The sequence below is a fragment of the Cydia strobilella genome, chromosome Z (genome assembly GCF_947568885.1).
Source record: "Cydia strobilella chromosome Z, ilCydStro3.1, whole genome shotgun sequence".
Taxonomy (NCBI): Eukaryota; Metazoa; Arthropoda; class Insecta; order Lepidoptera; family Tortricidae; genus Cydia; species Cydia strobilella.
Window position 1 is genome coordinate 17,491,687 of NC_086068.1, and position 17,457 is coordinate 17,509,143.

At 39.5% G+C, this 17,457-nt stretch overlaps 1 protein-coding gene across 1 annotated transcript in view; it reads right to left on the reverse strand.

Annotated features, from left to right (window-relative positions):
• Positions 1–386: 386 nt before the first annotated feature.
• Positions 387–17,457, reverse strand: part of LOC134754473 (uncharacterized) — a 123,541-nt gene continuing 106,470 nt past the window's right edge. Inside the window, exons 7-16 of the mRNA XM_063690807.1 lie at positions 11,462–11,582; positions 10,222–10,482; positions 7,683–7,869; positions 6,720–6,848; positions 5,625–5,871; positions 4,373–4,537; positions 3,350–3,546; positions 1,826–1,956; positions 912–998; positions 387–549 (exon numbers count right to left, since the gene is read on the reverse strand). Coding sequence (XP_063546877.1) covers positions 397–549; positions 912–998; positions 1,826–1,956; positions 3,350–3,546; positions 4,373–4,537; positions 5,625–5,871; positions 6,720–6,848; positions 7,683–7,869; positions 10,222–10,482; positions 11,462–11,582 — 1,678 coding nt within the window. The 3' untranslated portion in view covers positions 387–396. The remainder of the gene's footprint in view (positions 550–911; positions 999–1,825; positions 1,957–3,349; positions 3,547–4,372; positions 4,538–5,624; positions 5,872–6,719; positions 6,849–7,682; positions 7,870–10,221; positions 10,483–11,461; positions 11,583–17,457) is intronic.

Sequence of the window (17,457 nt, forward strand, 5' to 3'; positions counted from 1 at the left end):
ATTATTTTTGCGCTACGACGCACGGTTTAGGAGATACAAACCCTATAAAGATGAAAAAAATAAATATACAAATATATAATTCAGCTGTTAGCCTGTTCTCATGAACAAACGCCATGTTTAAATTAAAATAAAATAAAAATGACTTTCAGACATATAGGCCCTTAATTTTGTATGAAATTGCTACAGTTCTCTCCAGTTACTTTGAAGCCTGTTATAACGCACGTAACGACGACATTTCATTGCATGTTTGAGAAAAATACTTTATTGCACAATTACATAACAAAGACAGAATACAATAAATGTGTACAAAGGCGAACTTATCCCTTTGAGGGATCTGTTGACTGTTCCAACTGGCCTTGAATGGTCAGAATAGTAGGTACTCGCCTAGTCCCCCCGTCAGACATTCATGGCGTAGTAGACCGGGTTAGAGGGCGGCGCCATGGGCGAGGTGGCGGCGGCAGCGGCCGAGCCCGCCGGCGCGCCCTCCGGGGCGCCGCGCGCGGCCCGCGACGGCGACCCCGGCGCTTGCTGGTACAGCGGTGCTGCCACCTGGGGAATGGGCCACGGTTAGCAGGGTGCATCGACTATTTCTGTTGTTATCCTATCTCGTTAGACAGGGAACAATCGTATTTAATCACATTTACAATAGGGTATATCGAGAATTTATCTATATAGGGTATATCGGTAAATAAAGGTAACAAAATATGTGTTCAAAACGCGAGTTTTAAATATTATAGGGAACAATCGTAGCAAAATTAATTATAATGACCGTTGTAATACTTTCTTTATACTATTGCTTGGTAGAGGACCAATTACGAGTATATAAAGAGTTTATAAGTATGTAACATAAATACGAGTATACGTATAAGTATGTAATTGATATGTACTTTACGTTATGTTGTCATAGATACCTTTTCCGAGTAGCATATCATCTGTTTACCGCCTCCGGGTTGCGGCGCCGGCACCGGCCTGTATCGTGCCGGGGCTGGGATTAGCGTCTGCGAAACAAGAAACCTAGTCAATACATCGAAAGCACACCGTGCCAACTAACAATCCTACTCAATATTTGTTTATTTTCAGTCTATGATTGACCATTGGTCCATTGCGTAGCCAAAGTCTATGTTCGAATATACGACCAGGGGCCGATTGCATTAGCAGAAGTCTCTTTCCAATTCTTTTGATTAGAAAGAGACTTCCGCTAATATTATTAGTTACAAGTTATTATGCAATCGGCCCCAGAACTAGTTTTATGTTGGTCTTATTCAAAAACGACCCCACAACTCATCATTTTAGAGTATACGTACATACAATTTTAATGGTTGAAAAATAACTTTCAAACATTTCATCAAACTTGTTTTAATCCACGTGTATGTTTCAATTAAGCTAGTGGCTCTGTAAGCTATAGAGCACGCGAGTGTTGTCTTCGCACAACTTTGATTAAATGTATGGCTCTACCATCGCCATTTCGCAGAATAACACTAAATTGACAAAAAAATGGATTTAATTACGAACCTACTTACGATATTTCACGACAATTGGTTGAGAAATGCGACCATGCAAGGCTTAGAACGCACTGCGATTAATTTCTTGCGGTTTCTGTCTTACAAGTGTGTGCGCATATAAGCATCCCGTACGTTACACTTGTTGCGGTTCTGAAACCGCTAGAAATTAATCGCAGTGCGTTCTAAGCTTAAATGAGAACAGCCGGACAGACAAACGACAGCATTTTTGTCAAAGCTGAAATGGGTACGCTTCGCGCAAAAATCTTTGGAGTTTAAAGGTATGATTCCCATATTTCTAAATAACTTTACTATACTAAGTATACCTGCAGTTGCAAGGCGTGTGTGTACTGCGCGCGCTGCGGCTGTGCCGGCGTCGGCTGCGGCTGCGGCTGCGGCTGCGGCGTGCTCGCGCCGCCGCGGCTCTGCTGCTGGTAGTACGAGTGCATGCGCGTGTCTGGAACAACCGTTCATTAAACAGCCATTATCAAATGAATGCCAAGGAAACAGTTTATTACAACCTCTTTTTTAAGAGATTAACACATATCTGCCTTTTAACGTAACATCCACCTAAGATACGTTTAGATTTGGTGTACACGCCGCTAGCCCGCCGTTCGTATGTAGATACGAGTAGAAATGCAAAACAACGACGCTAAGCACGAATAAATACCGAACATTGACCCACCAATTTTGTATCTCTATCGCACGCGCATAATTACATTGCTGTCCCACTCGCACAGTGGACAGTAATATAATTATGCGCCTGGGATAAATACCTATAGGAAAAGGCGGGTCACTGTAGGAAACTTTGTGCTTGGCGTCCTTACTTAAGCAACGTCTTCCAAATCAGATGCCATTTCATGAAAACTTTTGTAAAATCAAGGTTCTTTCTTTTCTCCCTTTACTAGAAAGGAACTTCCGCTTGTTTTACAAGTTACAAGCTGTCCCGTAACGAATCTCTCTTGTTTGCCAGTCTTAGTTGAAAGAAATAGTAGATTGTACAACAAGGGCACAAAGCGATTCATTCCTATACGAGGCAATTTATTGGTCCGAGCGGCAGCGAGGACTAATATAGCCGAGGATAAAAATAGGCGTTTGTGCCTGAGTTATACATACTGCTTTTCACTTCGATTGTGAGTAAAATAAAACAATGGCAAACAAATAAAATACATTTAATTAAATTTTTATGTGAAATTTTAATAATTAGAAGATTACGTACTTTTGTAGCCAAATACTGAGCATCGGGAGCGGTGTTTAAGAATGTTTCCACATGGTTTGCCGTGAGAACCTTTGATTTTTTGGTTTTGTGCCCATTAGAAAGTCTTTTCAAAAACATGTAAGTTTCACATAGGGATTTATATTCACGTTGTTTTTCACCTGCAACGTACTCTTAAGCATAGAGTACGCACTCCACAGTAGGCGGCTTCAATTTCTTGGAAAATTCGTCGAAATATGTTAAGAAAACACCTTCCGAGAAAGTATCGACTAGTTTTTCGGCTCTCCAACTCATGAAATTTTCGTATACAGTAAGATATTTTTGTTTGGATTTCTGAGGCAATAACTGCTCAATAACATTTTTCGCTTTCCTTTCCATTAAAGTATTAGGCGAAACTGTAATTTACTCCTCACGCGACGACATTATTAAAAATAACAATCGTAAAACAGCAACAAATTGCAAAGCCGCAACAAGAGCTTCCCGCCAATATTCTTTTTTTTCTTTTTTTTTAATTTTTAACACGTGATATTTAAGGAGAACTTTACGAGCATGAGAAGTAAAAAATATATTTGGGGGCATTGTTCTGATGTAGTGTTTAGTAGTGAAACAAGTATTTACAAAGTATAATATTTACAGTCGTTGGCGGTCCAGTGGCCCGTGTAGTCGTGGTGCTGGTAATGGTAGTGGCTGCTGTAGGGCACGTAGAGCAGCTGGTGGTGGTTGCGGATGGGGGGCGGCGACTCCGGCCGGCGGAAACGCGCCGCGCGCACCGGCGACGTCTGCTCCGAGCTCGTCTGCGAGCTGTACAGCTCTTGGCTGCTGTCCGAACACCTGAGAAACCGACGAAACACCTTTTGGTCACAAATAAGCAGAACTAGCGACCGACAGTGAGTGGCAACAGCAAATATTTAAACAGCACCATTTTTCCATGTAACTATTCTCAGGATCCGAAGATTCATATTTAATAAAAAAAAACCGGACAAGTGCGAGTCGGAAACGCCCACCGAGGGTTCCGTACTTTTTAGTATTTGTTGTTGTAGCGGCAACAGAAATACATCATCTGTGAAAATTTCAACTGTCTAGTTATCACGGTTCATGAGATACAGCCTGGTGACAGACAGATGGACAGACGGACAGACGGACAGACTGACAGACGGACAGACGGACAGACTGACAGACGGACAGCGGAGTCTTAGTAATAGGGTCCCGTTTTTACCCTTTGGGTACGGAACCCCCCTAATTAAATGTTGGCAGTGCTGTTTGCGTTGTCTAACTAGGTAGTTAAAAAGTTATTTATCGAAAACTTCTTTAGTACACTATATGTAGGTACGTACTTATAATAGTCTACAATAACATTTATTTGTAAACTAGATTATGGAAACGAAATTATATAGGTGAACAAAACTTGGTGAACGTGAGATAAAAACATTAGTGCGGATCATTAATACTTTTCCTTAAGTACCTTTTAGTTGTAGGAGCACGGTGTTCGTGAGCAAGTAAAGTACCCGACGTTGGCGTAGAGCGAGCAGTTCTTGTCTCCGGTGTCCTGCGGGCGGTGCTGGTGCGAAGCACGCGTCGCCGTGGGTCATCGTCGTGCTGCCGCACTGCCGGCCCGACACGTACTCATACTAGGCTAGGACTACTGTCCGGAACGTACCCGACGTTGGCGTAGAGCGAGCAGTTCTTGTAGACGGCGTCCTGCGGGCGGTGCTGGTAGTGTGCGTACGCGGCGCCCGGCGCCGGCGCGTAGCATGCGTCGCCGTGCGGCACCGGCGTGCTACCGCATTGTCGGCCCGACACGTACTCGGACGACTTCTGCGACCTGATACCAATGTTAGAGTAAAAGTCTAAGCGAAATTCGAACGAACTTTGGGATGGTACTTTTGTCTAATATGAAAGCTATTTTTAACCGACTTCAAAAAAGGAGGTTATTGACCGTATTTTTTTTATTTGTTTGTATGTATGTTACCTTAGAACTCCGTCATTTCTGAACAGATTTGGAAAAAAAAATTTTTTGTTTGGATGTATATAGTCCCAAGTTGGTCCTGTTTTTGTCAAAACCCAATTCTGATGATGGAATCCGTGAGGAATCTAGCGAACTCCTCAAATCTTATCTTAGGCACATATATATAGTAATTTTAGTATTTTCGTCAACAAACCAAGCCTTTATATCCAAAACAGTGCCATTTAATGGAACTGCTGATGAAGACCATAAGGGGACTCTTTAACAACGTATATTTCACTTTTGGCGATTTGTCCTCTTCGTTATGTTTGTTAAGCAAGTAAGTTCTGAAGGAACATTTGTATTAAGATCTAGTTCTGATGATGGGTTCCATGAGGTCCAACTCAAATCTTGATAGCTTCAGATCCAGATCTTGAACGTTGATACGTACCCGAAGCACTCGCACGCACGCACTCATAAGAAAAACTTAATACCTACTAGAAATGGAAAAATAAAATTAGTCTTAAAAAAAAGTAAAACCTACTTCAAAAAGGATAATATAAAATATTATCCCGTTTTATATGCGCTAGCAACTGAAACGTTTGAAATCAGAGCCAAGCCAAATTTTCAAAGGGTCGACACCCCGTTAAATCGAATACCAACTTTGGTGTAGCTTGATGAGAAAGAAAGAACCAGTATATAGGTACCAGTATTTGGCTTGGCGCCGACTTCAAACGTTTCCGTTTCTAGCGCATATAAAACTGGATAATATATTATTTTAACCTTTTTGTAGTAGGTTTTACTTTTTTTAACTCACATTTCCATGAAACAAACGGGAAGTCATCCCTGATTTTTGTAAAATCAATATCAGTAAATGACAGCGATGGCTATAGGATGGCACCTTGATAAGATCATGGACCACTGTTAGCCTTTCGGAAGAGCCACTGTTCTCAGGTGAATCGCTTACCAATTAGACGTAGCACTGGCTCTGCTTTGAGGCCTCGAGTTGAGGTTAGCCTCGGAGTAGTACGGCCAGGAGTAGTTGGTGTTGGCGCGCTGGCAGGCGTGCGCGGGCGCGGGGGTCGAGGAAGCGGGCGCGGGCGCGGCGCCGGGTGACGGCTGCAGGTCGGTCTGCATCTGCTGCAACATGTCCTCGGACGCTCCGAGTTGTTGCTTGATAGCGATGCCGCGGACCGCCGGCCGACGGTGGAACCCTGCCGCCAATAACAGCCCACGGATGTTGACACAATGTTACATTTTATACTTAACGTAATGTATAGTAATTAACCTTTTCGACGCCGTGTCAAACACAAGAAGCTGTCACTCGGACGCCACGTCATCGAAATGTCAAAACTGAAATTGGACTTTATGCACATGCACGAAGGTCTATGTTGCTCTGTGGTCTTTGACCGATTAATCCGTCTTTGGCGTTGGACCTGCGGTGCCGATATATCCGTCATTGGCGTCCAAAAGGTTATTAACAACGTATTCTATACACAAATATGTATGTAGACGTTCTAACATTTAGTATGAGGTATTTCCAAGTTATTGTTTTAACTGTATTTTTGAGAAATATCGGAGGAATATTCTCAGGACCCTTTGATAAATCAAGATGCTTTAATAGATATTCATATGAAATGTGTGTGGTTGTTGTGCAAGTTGTGTATGTTAATGTTAGATGTTGGGTTATTTTCGGGAACAATGCAGTTTTCTGGTACAGTGGAGGGCTGGTAGACAGACTGGAAAAAAGCTGAAAACATATTACAAATATGTGTTTTGTTATCAAAGGTTATGTTTTGATAGTTCATAGTGTTAGGTATATCAGATGAATGGTTTCGATTAGAAATATAGGCCCAGAAGTATTTTATATTGTCATGTATACTGTCCTCCACTCGTGCCAGATATCTTTTATAATATTTATTTGTCTCTGTCTTAAATCTGTTTCTTAACTTTGAGAATACTTAGTATTTAGTAAATCAAATTGTAGTACTATTTCGATTTGATCCATGCTTTGTTTCTATTTTTTTTAAACCTAGCAAATATATGATATGCGGATGCCTACCGTAGTCATCGTGTTCATCGTCGCTGCTGGCCGGCTGCGACTCGTGGCCGTAGCGCTGCCGCAGCCGTTCGGTCCGCGGCCCGGCTGCGCGCGCGAACGCTGCCAGACCGTCGTCGCCGTCGCCCGCACCTAACGATCATTTATTTGATAATTAGGTACAAGTTAGGGTTTTTCGATATCTTGTATAGTTTTTGATATATCCGCTCTTGAAAGTTTATTTAGGGCTCTCAATTTTATCTTCATATCTACTATCTATCAGTGAAGCTGCTAAGCCGTATTTGGTATCGTTTTCGTATAAATCGGGGGTGCTGAATTCATATATGCTATCACAGTTCATGAGATACAGCCTGGTGACAGACAGACGGACAGACAGACAGACGGGTCGAGTCCGACTCGCACTTGGCCGGTTTTTTTTCCTTTTGAAGCACAGAACCCTAAAAAGAAACCGGCCAAGTGCGAGTCGGACTCGCGCACGAAGGGGAACCACTTACGCAAAAAACGGCAAAAAAATCACGTGTTGTATGGGAGCCCCATTAAAATATTTATTTTAGTCTGTTTTTAGTATTTGTTGTTATAGCGGCAACAGAAATACATCTTCTTCTTCCGGCCTTGTCCCATTTCTAATTGGGGTCGGCTCTCCTAATCCTCCTTCTCCAGAGATATCATAACACACAACAACAACAGAAATACATCATCTGTGAAAATTTCAACTCTAGCTATCACGGTTCATGAGATACAGCCTGGTGACAGAGAGACGGACAGACAGACAGACAGACGGACAGACGTACAGTTTTTACCCTTTGGGTACGGAACCCTTAAAACTGATTTTTCAAGGATCTCACTCGATTTTTGCATAAAGAGTGACAACAAAGTCGGTGCCCCAACTTAAGTAACCAAGTTGCCATACTAATTGTATAGAAAAGTGGATAGGTACTTATGTTAGGGAGCCGATTGTACCTGTACCTGGGGTCCCAGCGACGACGTCAGGCGCCGGCGCATCGCTTTGCTCCTGCAGGTCGATGTTGGTGGACGTGGAGGTTCGCTCGCCGGGCGGCACGTAATAGAAGCCCTCGTGGTGCGCCGCGCTCCCCACGCACGCCGTCAGTGGCGCTAGCGTCGACAGGAACTGTCTTCGAGGCTCTGGCCTTGGCTGTACAAAAAGAGCATTGTGGGAAAGGAGGAACACTGCTGTTTTTCTTTTTTACTAGTTGGTGCGACTTGAATAAAACCTAACCATGCCTGTGTTTTTATTGAATTCCGTTAACTTCAGGTTATGGTTAAGTACGTTTAAGAAAAGTAAATGGCATTCTGTAGTTAATTAAAAAAGATAAAATATATTTTTTTAAATAAGATTATGTGTAGGTATTTCTATTTATCAATGAATATTTAATGCATATTAAAAAATTACAATCTTCTGACGAAGTATCGATACAAAAATAGGAAATAGTTTGCCTCAGTGTTATAAGAGTACACCGCTATTGAAATTACAAACAAGGGTAGCTGCTAGTCAAATTGATCGCATTGAATTAGTAGTCTATATAGGTACAATCGTGATATAATGGAGAGATTTTCAGTCGAGTACCGTGTTAAGGCCACGAAGCTTGCCGAGTTGTAAGTATACAATACTTTTTCTACGAGTCAACAAAAATAATACTTTAAACTTGTAGAATCATAAAGGTAAACAAACCAAAAGTATACAGCTAAAGATACGCGAGCAGCCACGATACCTTCATAGTCGTACGCGCCCCGGCCGCCCGGGGCCCGGCGGGTTGGTCAACGACACCTTCTCGTAAAGCGGGATTTTCATTACGAAATTGGTGGCGGGACATTAGTTTTACCAACAGTTTCACTTGTAATTCAATATTATCGTAATGCATACGTTAATTGCATGAAAGTAAATCAATTTCGTGCCCTGCGCGATTTTTTGGTGAAATTAGTGTCATGCAACTAATTTTGTAGTGAAAATGCGACGTGAAAAAGTAGTGTCGCGAAAGTGCCTGCGCTGCGCTAACGTCTAGCTTCGATGCTGATGTGGTCGTGGTCACTACGATACTGTGAATTTCACGACACTCATTATTTTCACGAAATTACTTTCGCAAATATCGAAACTACTTTCGTGAAACTGATTTTAACATGCGTGACAATAATTTCGTAATGTAAATCCCGCTTAAGTCTCGTAACTCATGAGGCCCTGGTACTTGCTCCTTGCTAAATTCAATTTTTTCCGGCCACCGTAGCCTACGGAGACTAACAAGCAACGCTAAACGATTTTCGTAGTCTATGGATGTTGCTGTTAAGGGTGTCACATACGCGTTTCTGACTTATGAAGCAATTATTTCTCCTATACAACTTAAAATAAATAAATATTTTGAGCTATCATTTTGTTTCTTCCTCTTGACCGTGGCGACTTGTGATTGTTCAATTTCATTATAAGTTATTGACTAATAACAGTTTCGTAATAAATATTATATCTAGTTGAGTTGGGAGCCCATACACGAAAAGTACCCAATCTTACAGTTTGGTATAAAATAAAAAAATAAAAAAGCCTTTTATTTCTCGCAGATATAAGAAAAAGTACACTCATAGAATTAAATTTATAGTCAAAGGTGCTTCGTAAAAAGTTACAGTACATTTCTATATCTCCCTATTCTGTCATGCAAATTTTTGATAAATTCCTTAGTAGGCATTAATTAATTATTAATTAAGTTTAATACATTTAATTAAATTGAATATTTTCATGCCTTATAATTAATAGAATAATAGAGTCAACAAAATGCAGCTTGATAGTTTAAATGTCAATAGTCAATAGTAATATAATATTAAAGTATAAATAGCAATGTCAAGCGAGAACCCCTCTCAGCTGAGGGTAAAGGCCTCCTCCAGAGATGACCAGCGGTCTCTATCTTTGGCTTGTGTCATCCATTGTTTGCCAGCCGTATGTGTGATGTCGTCTTCCCATCTGGCTCTTGGTTTTCCTCGTTTTCTTTTACCTAGCGGTCCTGGCCATTTAGTTAGCGCCGTTGTCCAGCGACCGCCGCTCATGCGGGCTACGTGGCCTGCCCACCGCCATTTCATTCTTTTTGAGTAGGTTAGGGCGTCTATTACTCCAGATGCTTGTCTTATGTTAGAGTGCCGTATTTTTTGAATCTTTCTGATTTTCAACATGCTTCTCTCCATACCTCGTTGGCAGGAGGTTATTTGGTATACGAAATCTTAATTCAACTATTACAGTCGACGAGTAGCAAAAGTAATTAACCGCAACCGATATTAATTTCAGGCGTTATAATTAAAACGTCACTAACATACAAATATTGATAATATCATTCAGCATTCATTAATTGACAGTTTTAAATAGAACGTTGATTGATCGCTTGATTATCATCAGATATGCCACACGCATACCTAGTAGCAGATAGTACGCCCCTAGTGAAAGAGGTAAACTAAATCTATCACCAAACGTACAGGGGAAAAAGGGAGGAGAGTGAGCGAGAGGTTATATTACCTTTTGTGGTTCCTGATGAACATCTCCCAAGTCGGGGGGTAGTTGGCGGGCCGAAGCGGGCGTCACCGACAGCGTGGACGACGAGGAGCTCGACGACGCGCTGCCAAACGCCTTCTCGTTATTCCGGTCGACGCTGTTGTACAACTTGTCGCTGTACTTGTCGGCCGCGGCGCCGGCCGGCGACGCCCGCTGCTCTTCGCCCTCGTCCTCCACATCGCATGTGAGGAGTCTTATTCTCTCGGCTAGTGAGGTTGTCTCTTGCTGCAATACAGTGAGAACGTGAAATAGTGCGCCAAGTTGCTATCTATAAAGTGGGGTTAATACAATTTATAAACAACGAATGAGTCTTAACGTTTAACTTCAGCTACGTATAATAAACAAGTCTCACAATATAGAACATAGAAAGACTCGAAGCTAGAGATGCCGGCACTGAAGAGAAACCCCTCTTCAATCACAATGATAGTAATTGCAACATGTGTCGTGTAGATAATAGGTACGAATTATGTAATTGTTATTCCAGTGACTTATCTAATGGTTATCAATAGTAGGTATCTACAGGGCCGTGTTGCATAATAAACTACAACTAATATTACAAGCGGAATTCCTATTCTAATAGGTATATTATTTCTAATAGGTGTATTATATAAGTAAAATTAGAAAAGGAGTTCAACACGGCCCAGATTGTACCTATAGGGACCGTGCGCGTTGGAGGGTCTGCCATCTTGTGGCCTGAATTGGAAACATAAACATGTACATTGCCAAAGCAAGTACTGCCATCTACCGTTCTCGTACGTTTTCTTGTGCATAGTAGGTTCTGCCATCTTGTGGGCTATATCGGAAGCATACATTTCACATTTACGCTTCGGGCCAACCTATGCAGTTCATGCACGCTCCCTATAATATAAATTCATGTGTTCTTATATCGTTCAGTAGCTTTTCCTTGTGGCTTTGGGGTTTACTAAAATCATCACCATAGCCGAGATGTTTCGGAGATTGCACAGAAATATAATACGAACATGCCGTGATGGGCAAAATATTTCTCTATAAACAGATATGTCGGCGTATAAAGCTATTGATGTTTATCGAACCTTGGTTAACCTCTCGAGTTGTTTTCCTTTTCCTGTGAAATTATTTGATTCGTTACAGAAAATGATTCTTAATTTTCTTTAATGTCGATTTAATATAGGTTATAAATCGCTTCGTAGAACTGAAAGGGTGTGTTCGTCAGTTGGATAAATACCTTGGGGTGTTGTTTCTTCCGCGCTTCGCTTCGCAGTAGGGAGCACCGCAGGGCATTCCTCTCGGCTACCCGACGAACGGCTGCTTCCTCTGTCTTTGGCCTGACGCCGGCGTCCCAAGCTCTGCGATCATCCAATCATTCTAATTTGTAACACGAAATTTCACTAAAGACGAGAAGTTACGCGTGAATGAATGAGATTGCGGTGCCAAAGTATACTTTTCTTAATAGACGGAGAGCTGGTGGAAATTTGGAGTAGGTCCTTGAGGCAAGCTGAAAATTTGCCTGATGCTTCTCCTATCTTACCCTACCTCAGCACTACAAGTCTGGCTGCAGGGTAGCGGGTCTAAACCAACCTATAAATTTTTAAAGAATTTTTTTTTGGTGCCCAAAAAAGGTTCTTGAGGCAATCTGTAATTTCTACAAGTGAAAATTGAATATCTAAATAGTCATAAAAAAATTATGCCAGACGATTTGGCCGGGTCTTTAACCTTGCCAGACGCGTGCAAAATATTTTTTCAAAAAATTCAAAAAAGGTTCTTGAGGCAATCTGTAATTTTTACAGGTTAAAGTTAAGTATCTAAATAGTCATAAAAAAAATAAGCCAGACGATTTGGTCGGGGCCTTCTACCTGCCAGACGATCTAGAAAGTTACGTATGGCACTTACTCGCACGCAAAATTAAGTTTGTTATCCTGTATAAATGTATGCTAATACAAAGTTAATTTTGTAGTGCAGAAAATTAAAGATAGAAAAGTACAAATTTGGATGTACGATGTGATTGTGAGTATATATTTATGATAATTATGGGTATGAATAGGGTGTGGGCATAGTACATATGAAATTAGCGACAATATGTCCAGCTGTATCTCTATTGTAGATACATGGGTAGTTCATTAGTTATGACGAAGGCCTAGGCCGGGAAATATTTTTATTTTATTTTAATGTAAACATGGCGTGCATGGCTGTGTTCATGATTTTTTTTTCATCTTTCATATATCATATAATATAATTAAATAATAAATAATTTATTAAATAATTAATTAATTATTTTAGGGGTTTAATATAATTTTAGTCTAATTTAATTTTAATTTTAATCTTAACTGTAATATAATAATTTTATGTAATGTTATAATGTAATGTATTATGATCCTAAGTTGATTGAAATAAATGAATAAATGAAATAAAGATAATTACATCACACGTTTAGGGGGGGAGGGGGTCAAGAAAATGTGACATGTTGTGAGGGAGTCACAAACTTTGTGACGTCACTATAAGTTATTTAAATTATTTTATTCGCTGTACAGTTAAATAACTAGTTTTTGGAACGATAATCGTTTTTAATCGTTTAATTTTCTTGACATGCAATGAAATATCGTCCTCATGTGCGTCAAAACAGCCTTCAAAGTATCACGTTTCGGGCGGAGCAACTCGAGAGAACTGTAAAGCGAGGTTTAGACTAGCAAGAACTTGCATGCAATTTACGTTACATTACCGACTACTAAGGTAAACTGCATTCAAAATGTTTATCAGATACCGCAATGTAATGAAAATTGCATGCAAGTTATTGCTAGTCTAAACCTCGCTTAAAGGAATTTCATACGAAATTGAGTATTTTTTTTTATTTTAATGTAAACATGGCATCTGTGTTCATGCGAACGGGCTAAACAGCTGAAATTTGTTTGTCGGAGCGCAAAAATAATCAAATTTTCTTTCCCGCGTAAGCAACCCTTAATTTATATTTAAAATAAACGCAAAAAAAAAAACAAAATCTTTATAGGGCTGTATCTGCTAAAGCATGCGTCGTAGCGCAAAAATAATAAAATTTTCGTTCCCTCTAGGTAACCCTTAATTTATATTTAAAAAAAAAAAAAACAAAAAAAAATCTTCATAGGGCTGTATCTCCTAAGCCGTGCGTCGTAGCGTAAAATAAATAAAATTTTCGTTCCCCTTTAAAAAACCCATGTGATAAATAAAAAACACAATAATAATAAAAAACAACAAAAAAACGTTATAGGGCTGTATCTGCTAAACCGTGCGTCGTAGCGCAAAAATAATCAAAATTTTCCTCCCCTTTAGGAAAGCTTTAGGAGTTAATATAAAAAATTACCAAAAAGGAAAAAAAACAACTTTATAGGGCTGTATCTCCAAAACCGTGCGTCGTAGCACAAAAACAATCAAATTTTCGTTCCCTTTCAAGGAACCCATAAGTGATATAAAAAACACAATGATAAAATAAAAATAAAAAAACGTTATAGGGCTGTAACTGCTAAACCGTGCGTCGTAGCGCAAAAATTATGAAATTTAAAAACAACGAAAAATAAATATATATATATGGCTCTAGCTTCTAAACCGTGCGTAGTAGCGCAAAAATAATAAAATTCTCGCCCCCTTTTACCCCACACACTGAATAACCTATGAGTACATGAAACAATCACCATCATCATCATATTTGTATTATTATTTGTGTTATTCAAGTATTAATAATAAAATAACAAATTCACACATTATAATAATTACAACACATTACTATTCTGTATTTAAATTGTACATGTATTTATTAAAATTACAATACATTCTTATAAATTCGGTCATATTACATTTACTATATCCCTACTAATACTCAGTGTACATAATTATCATAAATATACAAATATTCATAATCACAATCACATCGTACATCCTAATTTGTACCTTTTACCTTTAATTTACTGCACTACAAAAATAACTTTGTATTAGCATACATTTATACAGGATAACAAACTTAATTTTGCGTGCGAGTAAGTGCCATACGTAACTTTCTAGATCGTCTGGCAGGTAGAAGGCCCCGACCAAATCGTCTGGCTTATTTTTTTTATGACTATTTAGATTCTTAACTTTAACCTGTAAAAATTACAGATTGCCTCAAGAACCTTTTTTGAATTTAAAAAAAAAATATTTTGCACGCGTTTGGCAAGGTTAAAGACCCGGCCAAATCGTCTGGCATAATTTTTTTATGACTATTTAGATATTCAATTTTCACTTGTAGAAATTACAGATTGCCTCAAGAACCTTTTTTGGGCACCAAAAAAAAATTCTTTAAAAATTTATAGGTTGGTTTAGACCCGCTACCCTGCAGCCAGACTTGTAGTGCTGAGGTAGGGTAAGATAGGAGAAGCATCAAGTAAATTTTCAGCTTGCCTCAAGGACCTACTCCAAATTTCCACCAGCTCTCGGACCATAAACGCAGCTCCACTACGAAGTGCTACGCCGTAGCGCGTAGCAATTTAACATTGTAGATTAGATATCCAGTTTTAGACAAGATCAGACACTTTACTAATGTGTGGGTGCAAACGAAAAAAGAAACAGCAAATAAACAAACAATACCTAACTAAAGTAGTCGTCAATAGAATTTGCAAATAATGTAAGCAAATGTGACAGATTTTGTTAGCGTTTGACACATAACATAACCTAACATTTTTACAAAGGTTATTTTCCCTGAAATATTAATAAGTAACATTTAATTTAACTAAAACTTTATATAAATAAAATATTTACAAACAGCCTATGTTGATAAGGTCATGGTTGTCTTTTTAAAGAACGAGTCGTAATCTCGAAGTAATTAAGGTAAAATGGTTAATGATATAATCCGTCGGGCCTTAGCCTGTGCGGGAGCACCGGCCGTTTTGGAGCCGACCGGCCTCGCCCGCGATGACGGTAAAAGACCCGACGGCATGACCCTCGTGCCATGGAAGATGGGACGGCCGTTGGTTTGGGACGCAACCTGTGCCGATACCCTAGCGCTATCCCATCTCCATGGCACCGCAGTGAAGGCTGGTTTGGCTGCCAATTCGGCCGAGCTCAAGCGGCGCAAGTATGCAACCATAAATAGTGGTTGCATATTTGAGCCGTTAGGGGTTGAAACTATGGGGCCTTGGGGGGAAAGCGCCCACAGGGTTTTTAATGAATGCAGCCGCAGGTTAGTAGAGTTGACGCGTGACGCTGGGTCATATCTAGCACAGCGGATCAGCATTGCCATACAACAATAGACGGCGATTTGGGGCAAATTTTCTATTTATCGTTTATTTTTAAGTTTAGTTTTTAATTTTAGTTTTCAATTTAGTTTATAATTTTTATTTTAAGGCATTTTAGTGTAACTTTTTAAAATGGTTTGTTTACAATATTTACAAGTTCTATTGACGACGACTTTACTTGAAAACTTACTTGGTAACATACCATTTACGTCACATAAATACATCTGATATGATCATGATACGATAACATATAACCCAAGAAAATTATTGACCGAAGCGTAGCGAAGGTCTACGTTGACCGAAGCGTAGCGAAGGTCTACGGTTTGACTTGCGCATTTTGCTTTTGTATGTCCGGATGTTCTCATCTACAGGTCGCAATTCTCAACCGATTCTCGTGAAATTTTGTGACCAAATTCTATGACTAAATAGAATTTTTTTGTCGATCCGGTTTTTGGAATTTTTTCAAAATGGCGGAGTCGTAATAGCTCGCGCCTAAACAAATAGTCGTATCGATATCATAACAGTATTTTCTTTTTAAGATATGTTTACAGATTAAATGTCGAAAAATGCAGAAAGTTTGTATTGCTGGCTTTGGCGGTATTTAGATATTTAGTTTTTCTTTTACTCGAGAATGAGTAGCTGAATTTCGTCAGCTTAGGTAAGCACTATCATGGCGTGTTTTGCAAACATTAGCTTTTTTCGTTTGCACCGGGTGGTCCCTGGTTCGATCCCCAGTAATGGTATGCTGCTTCATAACTTTTTGTATTTTGTTTTTTACACTTAAAGTTAAATTTCGTATTGTTAATTTTTTTATTTGCTTTTTATTTTTCTATTTTGAAATTAATTGATCAAGCGCGGGCTTAGCGTATTCGTTTCATTTTTACAAGCTTTTATTTAACTAGCTCTAAAAATATGTTTTATTTTTGTTATTTTAATTTTCTAAAGTGTTTTGAACGGCGGAGGCATACATTTAGTTAGCTTTAAGTGGTTCTCTCCTTTCTCCGAATTTCATGCAATTTTATTTACAGTTTTTCTTTTAAAATAAGTAGATTTCTTGCACCATAAACTTTGAGGTTTATGTAGTATAGATTCGTTTGTCTGAGCGGGGTTTATGGAGCCAATTATTCAATAATATTATTGAAAAATTCAATAAAAAATTGAGAAAATACTACTCAACGCCTGTTTGTGTTGTTTAATAATAACTAACAAAGATGTCACTTTAACACAGGTGACCTAACTAAGTAGTACCTAATTTGTTCGACAGGTGGTGACATCGTCAGGTCGAAACGGGCCGATTTTTAGGGTTCCGTACCCAAAGGGTAAAAACGAGACCCTATTACTAAGACTCCTCTGTCCGTCTGTCTGTCACCAGGCTGTATCTAATGAATCGACATTTTCACAAATGATGTATTTCTGTTGCCGATGCCGCTATAACAACAAATACTAAAACGTACGGAACCCTCGGTGGGCGAGTCCGACCCGCACTTGTGCGGTTTTTAGAGTTTCGTGCGCTTGATTTTGTGTGGCTCCCTTCAACATATCTCCACTACTAAGCATTTCAATACTTTTAGAAATTCAAAAATCAGCCAGGTATACAGGTTGGTTTGGGTCAGTGAGGGCAGCTACCAGATCCCGTGCTGCTACGCGAAAATGGTCTTAGAAAACCCTTCCCTCAATTTCAAATTAATGAATTTTAAGGGTTTACAGATTTTGGAAAAAACATTGGTACCTACAGGATGCGAGAAAAAGGTCATTTTTGACAAACGTGAAACGTAAGGTGCAAGTCTTTAAAAACCCGTAGTGGGGCTCGGAACGAAAACCGATATTAACGAAAAAGTGTTATGGCGCGGTGGCGGTATATTATGAATAGTTTTGATATCAGTGTATCAACGAAAATAGCCATTACTCGGAACTGCATGTGCTGCTGACATATATGGCGCTGATTCTGCGCTAGAAATGATGCATTCGGAGCTAAAATTACCCCTAT